Source organism: Blennius ocellaris (genome assembly GCF_963422515.1).
Source record: "Blennius ocellaris genome assembly, chromosome: 16".
Classification (NCBI taxonomy): Eukaryota; Metazoa; Chordata; class Actinopteri; order Blenniiformes; family Blenniidae; genus Blennius; species Blennius ocellaris.
The window spans coordinates 11,325,933-11,335,867 of NC_137665.1; the positions used below are offsets into that span (position 1 = coordinate 11,325,933).

The 9,935-nt window shown below is 46.7% G+C and overlaps 1 protein-coding gene across 1 annotated transcript; it reads right to left on the bottom strand.

Annotated features, from left to right (window-relative positions):
* Positions 1 to 2,770: 2,770 nt before the first annotated feature.
* On the bottom strand, positions 2,771 to 9,536 carry metrnla (meteorin like, glial cell differentiation regulator a). The gene is made up of 4 exons (XM_080511517.1): positions 9,215 to 9,536; positions 7,362 to 7,750; positions 3,740 to 3,799; positions 2,771 to 3,620 (listed from the first exon to the last, which is right to left on the bottom strand). Exons 1-4 carry the CDS (start codon positions 9,316 to 9,318, stop codon positions 3,307 to 3,309), a joined length of 867 nt encoding a protein of 288 aa, XP_080367643.1. The 5' UTR covers positions 9,319 to 9,536; the 3' UTR covers positions 2,771 to 3,306.
* Positions 9,537 to 9,935: the final 399 nt, after the last annotated feature.

Consider the following 9,935-nt stretch of genomic DNA (forward strand, 5'->3'; position numbering starts at 1 on the left):
ATCCTGAGACCCGAGCTGAGACATCAGAGTGACTTTTCTTGCTTGAGCCTCAAAGCCATGCTGCGAGGGAGAAATTGTGAAAACATGCATTCTAAAAGTTGAGAAGTGACAAGCTTAATTCACAACATTCATCTGAAGAGAAATACGGTGGCAAAAGAGGATTTCAGCTCTATCAAAAACATTGTGTCGAACACAGAAGGGCCCAGATTGGACCCATGGACTTCTCCATTATATACAGCACAAAATTTGCACTTTTGATAAAATATGAGCCACAAATGAGGTTTGTTGTTTTCAGACAGTTGAATGTATTTTGTACTCTGTGGTATAGTTAAAAACAACAGAAATTGTCCTTACTTAAATTCATTGATTTAATTTAAACAAGTTGTTCCTGTGCCTCTTGGTCCTACAACAAAGGGGAAACATATGCATATATTGTTATTTAAAGGCTATTTAGCAATCATTTTACCAGGACAGTCCACTTCATGACTGGGTGGGCCTCAGAAACTAAAACTGAGTTTGAACGCCACTGACGTACGATATTATTATGTGTGAAGTCATTGTGCATCGTGCAAACAGACCAAAATGACGGGCATAGAAGAAGTCCAAAGGAAGCTCCAACAAGCAGGACAGCTGGACCGGTGAAGGAGCCGGCAGCCAAGCAGTGCCCATTGACGCTCCTCTCCTTCCTACGCCTCCACCTCCGAGGAGGCTGCTGGTTATAAAGCCAGAGCGAAAAGGTTCACAGTTAGGCATCGTTACCATAGAAACTCTGTTTGGATTTCCCAGTGAGCAATTCCAGGACCTCTGGCTTTCAGCTGGAATTCAGACAGTCAATTCAATGCACAGTGCCGTCTGAGGAGACAATTGTCTGTGTGGGGCAACCCACTGAAAGACATTGTAGGTGCGTTTCCGTTTAAGAGAAAAGACTGACAAAAAACAAACCAAAAAAAAAAAAGAAGCCTTACCAAGGACTGGATGTCATCTTAACAGGACAAACAAACTTCAACATCAAGTTGAGAATAACAGCTGACAGCTCCGACAGCCTGAACCAGTCCTCTCGTTGTATTTGAGTTGACGATGATTAAAGGGTTTCATTTAGACGGGAGAGTCTGAGCAGAGGTGTACATGCCAATCGAAATGTGCCTGGGCTGGGTGAGTGCTACTTTTTGCTACGTGCCTGGTCTGTGCAGGCCTGTATTCAGGTCTGTCTTCAGTTCTCCCTCTCCCTCATACGGCGCTGCTGCGCTGGAACAAAGAGGCCTTTCACATTGACCTTGACACACGGCCACCCCATCACCACAGGAACCAACGCAGAGGAATCCGCCCCGACTCTCTGATATCAATCTCAATCTCTCTGCTCCCCTGGCAGACAGTCCCAGCTCCACACTGAGGTGAGCAGGCTAATGCACATCATATGACTCTCTGCAGTATCCAACAGAGAATATAAGAGAAAAGAAAATGATATGTATGGAGATATTTTCACCTATGTGGAATCAGATTCTCTCTTTGAAATGTAGACATTTGAGTTTGGAGCATTATTACGCGTTTAAAACCATCACCCTCAGAGAGAAATACTTTTATAGCCAGACATTTTGATTTCTCAGAAACTAAGGGAGCCACAAAACCGTTTGTTTTTACTTTGTGTACAAGCACTGGAGATATTATTGTTTCTACATTCACCATCAACTCTGACTAGAAAATCACATTCAAATCCTGTTGATTTCTTTTATACGCTGAAATCTCACACTAAATGGTGTTAGGTGTGCTCTCTCCCCATAACAGGAAGGTCATGGGTTTGGGATATGTTACCCCGGTTTCCTCCCACAGTCCAAAAGAATGCATGTGTGGTTCAGTGATGACTCTAAATTGCCCATAAGTATTAATGTGCTCGTCTCTCTGTTTGCTTGCCTTTGGTTAAACTGGTCTGGAGTGTACCCCGACTCCCAGCTCTGGGATCAGCGCCACTCTGAACTGGATATGACAGTATAGAAGACGGACACGTTATATTTTGGGGGTTATTTACATTGACACAACTAAAATGCTTTTAGATGATTACTTATTTGATTTGAGGAGGATTTTAAAACGACAGATTATTATGGCACTATTTTAACATTGCGGAAATGAATGGGTTGTTTGTGTCCCCTGAACTAAAATGAGTTTGACACCCCTGCCTTATGATTTCATCAGTTTACGCTCATCGTTAGACCAGGCCGGCTAGTTCAGCTAAATGGATCGAAACTGAGATCAAGGCCAGTTGATGTGATTTAGTTTAGTTTGAGATATTTGAGGATATGCATCAATTTAATGACAATCGGTTTCCTCACATGACGTGAGTGCCTTGGTCTATTGTCAGAATGTACAACTGTATCCGGAGTAAATAAAGTTTATTCAACTTTAAAAGTAAAAACCGCTTTGAGTTGATTGTTGGTTATGAATTCAGTTTTTGTTGACATTACTGAAATGTTTTAATTCCCAAGTAACTAGATCAATCCAATTTTCAACAAATGATCACATTTTGCACGACCAAAAACACTTTCCTAAGTCATTTAAAATGTATTTATTATTTATCTTAAAAAGTTTAGGGTAATTGGTACCCTCAAATGATTAAAATACAAATAACTTGTTGAATCTACTGGCTGACGAGCCACTGGTCTCCAGTTGCAGTGTAAAACCAATTACATCAATTAATTTTAACATCTTCTGTTTCATCATCATGAAATAAGAAGTAAAAGCCACAAAAAAAAAGGTTTCAAAAAGAGAACAAAAAGTATTTCTTCTCAAGAGCAAAACATTTATTTTTTTTGGTTTACTTTTTCTTCTTTACAATTGTACAACCTGACAAAAAAAAAAACAAACACAATTTCAGGCATTAAATTGCAAATCCTTTTTTAGACAAAATAAGAACCTTTCACTTTATACACTTCGGTCATAAGAAATTCAAAACTGTACATCAGGCTTTTCTTTTCTTTTTTCTTTTGTTTTGTTTTTCGTCTTTACAATGAACACAGAGCTTATGTACAAAATTCATTCACATTTTATACAAATAAAAAAAAAGAACATGGGGATGGGGTCTGCTACATTTGAAACCTTCGCAGCTTGGGACACACGCTGCGTCGCGTCCCGGCTCGGTGTGCTGCTCGGAAACATCCAGGAGCTCCATCCTTTGTCTCCGGAGAGTCCTGAGAGGAGACATGGAGGCTTTGAGCCTGAGCCAGTCTCTTTCTCCTGACAGTCCACTCCTGGTCCAGCTCTGCTCCCCGCTCAGGGAGAACTCGGGTTTTCTTTCAAGCGTGGGCAGCAGCCCTTTCAGTCAGTGTCCATGTGACAGGGGTTCGTCCCCCGCTGCTCAGCCTCATGATACAACCGCAGGAAGTCTTTGTAGCGCGGCGCGCAGCCCATCCACGCCTCCCCGAACCTCACCGGGCCGGTGAAGAGGAACTCCCCCTCGCCGGTGCTCACTCGACACTGAGGGGGCATCTTGATCTGCCCAGTCCAGCGCCGTACCCTCACCCCCCCGGACACAAACACCTGGGTCTTCTGCCTGTGGAGGCGGCTGATCTCCACCGTGACAGACGAGTGCTCCTCTTCCTCTTCCACCTTTGTAATGCTGCCCCGTGCCACTAAAAAACAAAACGCACGAGCGACACCAAGTGAGATTCCTAAACTGGTAACAGCTATGGAATATTTCATTCAGCACCATATGGAATCAATCGAGTCACTTTGCGGAAACAGCACTTACCGAAGTCATTGGTGCAGACTGCTAGAAGCATCTCGGCGTCGCTGCAGGGCTGGCACGGTGCTGAGGGAAGCAGAGAGAGAGGCCTGATAAGTTACAAAAGTTACAAACTGTAGGATTTCTTTGGCCCTCCTCAGCGTGCAGCACCCATAAAAAAAATATTGGTTGACGTGTCCACAGCTCTCCAGTTAAGTACCTCCTACACAAACACACAACTATGGTGCAAGCCGGCTAACATTTCTCACACACACACACACAGCTGGGGTCACACTGATCTCCCTCTCTACACATCGCTGTTTATTTACAAATGACAAATGAATGGAATTTAATAGCAAACAGAGGTGAAAATGCTGCTGCTGACGATAAAAACCAGTGACTGAGATGGTTCAAATTGTTTCTTAACCATCCTGCCCACAATTAAATTGAGGCTCAAGGTCCCAAAGTCACTGTAACGAGTAGTTTGGGGGTGTAAGGCTTTATTTTTTTCTGTTTTCTAGTCATTTTTGGATTTTGGTCATGAATGTATTAGCATACTATGTGCCAAATTCTGTCAAAAGTGACAGGATAGGAGCAAAAGGGTTTAAATATGGATCAGGTGAGTAGTTTTACACACAGTGTCGTAGTGGTTAACACTATCACCTCACAGCAAGAGTAAATACGTTTCAAGTCTGGACCTGGGGGTCTTTCTGCATGGAGCTTAAGTGCTTTTGCATGTAGGTGGGTTTTCCTGAAGACACACAAGTTTCTTTCATCAGTCTGAAAATTTGCAACACTAAATGGATATGTGAGTGTGTGTGAGCTGGGACTGACTCCAGCAACTTGTGATCTTCAGTTACCTAAAGCGGTACAGAAGAGGGATGCATGGATAATGTTGCTCTTGTATTATGATTACAGTAACTTACACACATATACTTTAATCAATAGGGATTTTTTTTTCACAACAGAAAAAAAGTTCAAACTTTAAACGCAAACCAAAACTGACCATTTGAACACAAAAGTGAAAATGGCTTCGCCCAATTCTTTTTATTTGAACAAATGTAGCCGAGGTTGCTAGACCTCAGCTTGTGCATGTTTAATGCCCGTTGGGGGCTGTTGAGTGAGCATTCACATCACGACAGGAACCCTTTGACTCTCCGTGACAAACACGGAGCAGATGAAGATAGGGAGAGTGGCGAGCCGGGGAGAGGCTTCATCTCTGACCCGAGCTGTTAGTGCTGCACCGGGCCTGCCGGGACCTCCGCTGAGCAATAACATCAAAAGTGAGGCGGCAGCAGATAAGCGTTTTGTCATGCCCAGCTCACGTTGCACCGGTCAGAAGACTTGAAACTCATGCCGAGGGGGAACATTTTTCCGTCCGAAAATATTTGAACGAACCAACCTCTGCCCGAGGCTACATTTCACCTTTGACTGGTGGCTGGGGGACAGAGACTCAGCCTGCTCCCCTCCTGTTTTATAGCAGGAGAAAGGGCCCTAAATAGGAGCAGTTAAAGGCCTTGATTAGTTGACTCAGGTGGTCCAGCTACCAGAATGGCTTTATTAGCTGTGGCCCTGCTCAGTGAGAGTGGCACACGGCAGCAGGCGGGCAGAGGGAGAGCGGTCAGTCAGCAGCGGGAGTGGTAGCAGGAGTGTTCGGAGTGATGAGAGGATAAATGACTGGAAGAATGAACCCAGGTGGGTCTGCAGCACTGGAGACCCCCCCCCCCCCCCCCCCCCCACCCACCCAAACCTCACATGACAGGACATAAATCCAAACGTTGCTCTCATTAGGAGGAAACCTTTAAGACAAACCTGATTTCAATCTACAAACATTTCTTGCCATAGACACAATATGTGCCTCTGTCATCGCCAGCGTATTTTGAAGTGAAATAAAGGCGACTGAGCGTGTTCTAAGGTCAGCTAGTGGAGCAACACAAGGCGCTGCTGCATCAGTGGAGGGATCAGGGGTCAAACAGCCACAAGCTTGGATGGCTTAGGAACAGCTGGAAAGCTGGGACACTTCAGAGAGGCCGACCTCACCCAGAGCCCTGGAGCGGAGCGGCGCTCACTTTGAAGTGAGCCCGCGTGCCGCCACGGCATCAACCCGGGACGACAAACCCAGACGTGTTTTTTTTTTTTTTTTGCCTTTATTTTTATCGAAAAAGCTGCACAGCAGCTCACGTGACCAACATGAAACGGAACCGCAGGAATGGAGCGAGAGCCGAGTCAGCGTCAGTGTCTTCTGGCCCGTGCGCACACAGTGTCGCTCTGATCAGAACCACTTCACAGGAGCTGGGGGGTGGTGGGGGGACGGGGGGCATCAGTGTCCCTGCAACATCTGGGCCCAGATACATTCCACTGCAATGGAGCACAACTCACTAATATCGCTCAGCACAGGCGAAAACCACTTCAAACCAGCAGGGGGAGGGAGGAGTGATGTATGGATGGGGGGGGGGATGAAAAAGAAAATACTAGAATGATAAATAGGCAAGAGAGAAATGAAGAGGTAGGAAACATTGAGGCTGAGGACTGGAAGAAAGGGAGAATAATTTAGGGAGGCTGAGGGAGTGACAGCAAGAAAAAGAGGCGTGAGGGGGGAGAATAAGCTTATATGCTTCTACAAGTTCCTCCCAACATCTGGCCGGAGACGCATTCCAGCTCGATGGTGAGCAACTCAATCCCGGGTCGGAGAGGAGAGGAAAAAAGGAAGGAACGGGGGGGGGAGAAAAGATGACAAGAAGTAACGTAGCAATCAATCCAAAAAAGTTCAGGCTTCAAGTGACACGAGACCAGTGTCTCTGTGAATCATCCCAGGGCTATCTCAGGCCACGTTTACCGCCCTGCATCATCCAGCCGGGGGCTGAGCCCGGAACACAAATGTGGTCAAAACAACTTCATGCTCACACCTCTACATTTCTCTCTCTCTCCCTCTCTCTCTCTCCCTCTCTCTCCCTCTCTCTCTCTGCCAGATGATGACGCAGGACGTGGATATGTGAGGCCAGAGAGCCATTAAAACAGATGTGGGCCCGATACTGTTCATTTTTTTTTTTTGCTTTAGGTGGAAAAACACAGAGTTGCACAGCTTGAAAATGTGCAGGTTTGGCAGGTACGCAGCGTGAAAATAGACGGCTGTTTTTCATGCGAGGCCCTCTGCCTGGCTGTGCCCCTCCGTACACAAGCCATCCACAAGAAGGAAAATAATTCAAGCTTGCAGCAGAGCGCTCTCCAGTCAGATCAAGCGGTGAAAAGAGATATGAACATTTTCATCCCGCAAAACTGAAGTCTGGTGAAGCATTACAAGCTTCAGATTTTGATGTTTTAATGCTCGCGCCGAGTGTTTGACAAGAAGCGTATCCTTCCCAAACCAAAATGTACAGACGACGCAAGCAGAAAAAAAAAAAAAAAAAAAAGTCTTTGGCTTTGGTATAGGCAGCGTGCTGGAGCAAACTGCTGAGTTTCCTACTATTAGAGTCCAACTTAATAAAAGTTTCCACCAGTAGATGGCTGCATTTAGTGCAAACTGCACACGCCACAGGGACAAAGCACAAAGGAAGGGCTTTCTGCAGGGAATACAAGACACGAGCCTGCGAGTATCTACAAGGTGGACGCAACCACTGTTGTGCAGAGAAAGCAGTGAGGAACATCTTACCAACAGGTGAGTGCGCCTCTGCTCCGAGCGTGTTGCCGACCAGCTCGTACTGGAACGCCGTAATCCGCCGGCTGATGTCCGTGCGCGGGACGGCCTCGATGAAGAGAGCCCCCTCCTGAATGCTGAAGCAGTGCACCTTCCCCTGAGCCTGGTCCTGCTCGCGCAGCAGCAGACGCAGCCGGCCGTTACGGTCCAGGTAAATGTTCGTGCCGCTGGAGTCCGGCGAGGGCTTGATGCACACCGAGAGGCGCGCGGCGGCGGGAGACACCGTGTTGGTCCGGAGGTTGACGATGATGGCGCCGGTGGGATACAGCCACTCCAGGGACCCCTGGGAGCAGCGCAGGTACACCTGCTCCACGTCGCGAGTGTGGCCCTCATGGGTCAGGCCACTGCAGGAGAAGAGGAGCAGATGGAAGAAGTCAGCACACGCAGAGAGGGGCTACACCCGAATCCGAAGGCTTCAGCTGAGGAGATGCGTATTTCCCAGCTACGCAGCACATAAAGTTTGACTTACTAATTTCCAAATGATTTTCTGGTCATTTATAGCCTGAATTAACTGACCAAAGCAAAGCCTTCTGGCAGCACGTAAAGACATCAGACCGCATTCCTCCGAAAGCATTAAGGCCGTGTGCAAGACTGGCTGCATGACCAGTCACGAGCCAGAGCAGCCAAAATGACCTCAGCTCCAACACACACACACACACACACACACTCCCCACACCACATTGTTCCACCCGGGGCTTTGGCAAAACGCACCACTGGCAGGCTGCCCTTGGGAAGAGTTTGGAGGCAGAAATGGATGAATGGAGGGACACAGGGGCTTCTGGGCAAGACAACAGCAGCAACAGTAGCTGGGCCTGCTGCATGCAAGTGCAAATGCAGGTCACGCACCGAACCTCCCCTTGCTTTCAAGCCACCAAAGAGACTGGAAGAGACTTGTCCGGGCAGCACTTCGGACTCTGGCGCCAGTGTGACCGAATGACTCCCTCCAGAACTTAATGCCTGGTCAGGGTTTGAAAAACTTCAGTCCGTCAGTCATTCTGTGGCAGAGCCAGCGGCAGGAAGCCATCAGCAGTCTACCAGCATGCGCGTGCCAAGCTAGCGGTTTGACTCTAGAGGAGAGAAACGCCCAGTTTCCTGAAAATGAGATGCTGAAATTCAAATTTCGCCGTAGATCTTAAGTTAACCCCACGGCACATGCTGAGCATCTGCAGCCAGAGCCCCAAAACCAGCCTCTCCTCAGCACGCCTCTAATTAAGTCCTTTTCTAACTTCATCACTTCTGCATGCAATTAAAGGAGATTAGCCAAGAGGCGCACTAATGAACAACAGATTATTGGTGGAGAGCTGGAACTACCCCTCCTGACTGGAGGATGAAAAACAAAACCGCACTATTTGAGGCGCAGCTCTCAAGTGCAGAGACTTCAGCAGATGTTTGATGGGAGGTCAAAAAATGTTTCCAGTTCGAGCTGCCTGAGGAACCACAAACTGTTTAAAAGATTTTTTTAAAAAAATCTGCGTGTGTGTGTGTGTGTCCTTTAATCCCAAGAGCAAAACCAAAAGTACCGTGAAAGTTGTAACATTATAACAAAAATAAAGTTGAGATTATAAAAACACATCTTTAGATCATGTATTGCTGTGTAATAACATTTAATACCATTAACTGCAATAACACATGCCATATTGATAGTAAACAAAAACACTTAAATCTGTGATCACACGTGTCTCCTCGGTGAGATTATCACATACTCCGGACAGTGGGATTACTTTGCTGCAGTTTTGTGACAGTCTTTTTTTTTATTTTTTTTTTATACCAGGCCACATTAATCCAGATGTGTTTAGAAGGAGTCTCACCTGCCCTTCCAGCTGCACTGATCGCTCGAGTACTGGCAGAGAGAGGTCCGACAGAGGAGGAGAAGCGGCAGCAGGGAGGCCAGCAGCAGCATCGGGGTGAGCATGTTTATCTCGCCTCACTTCGCCTCCTGTCCAGAGAAACCGCGTTCGAGTCCGCCGCCGCCTCTCCGGCTACATGGCGTGTCCATGTGCTCCCCCGGGCCTTCTTCTTCTACTCTCGGAAGGGTTTCGTTTTTCTTTTTAAGATGAATAAAGGCGCTTTTTTTCCCTTTCCTTTCCTTTCCTCCCCCGGTCCTCGCGCCGTGCTCCGCGCTGCTTGACAGCGCTCCGTAAAATGTGAACTGAGTTGAGTTGAGGCTGCTCGCGCACCACGTCACACCCCGTCCACTGCTCTCCCCTGCGTGGTGCGTTCACGTGCTCCGCTCAGGCTCCGACCCGCGGACTTCGCTCCTCTTTAAAGAACTCGACAGGTTTCACTTTATTTTTGTGCAAAATACACAGTGACTGTATTTCACTTACGTCACGTTTTTCCACCGCTTGAAAGGTTAATGTAATGTAATTTAACAAAACCTGAAAAAGTTAAAATTTCAGTACAAGTTCAACCTTGTGCCACATTTAATAGTGCATTTTGTTTTTGTGTCGTTTTCATTCTCTCTATGCTCATATTAATCATGTTACTGCCTTGTACATATGGATATTTAATGTTACTTCTGTAGTTTTC

Bases quoted from the DNA above. Each gene is read 5' to 3' on its own strand.
- metrnla (XM_080511517.1), bottom strand. From the start codon at position 9,318: ATGCTCACCCCGATGCTGCTGCTGGCCTCCCTGCTGCCGCTTCTCCTC. The intron at 7,751-9,214 runs GTGAGACTCCTT...CTTCTCCTGCAG, and splicing joins CAGTGCAGCTGGAAGGGCAG to TGGCCTGACCCATGAGGGCC. The intron at 3,800-7,361 runs GTAAGATGTTCC...TGCTTCCCTCAG, and splicing joins AGAGGCGCACTCACCTGTTG to CACCGTGCCAGCCCTGCAGC.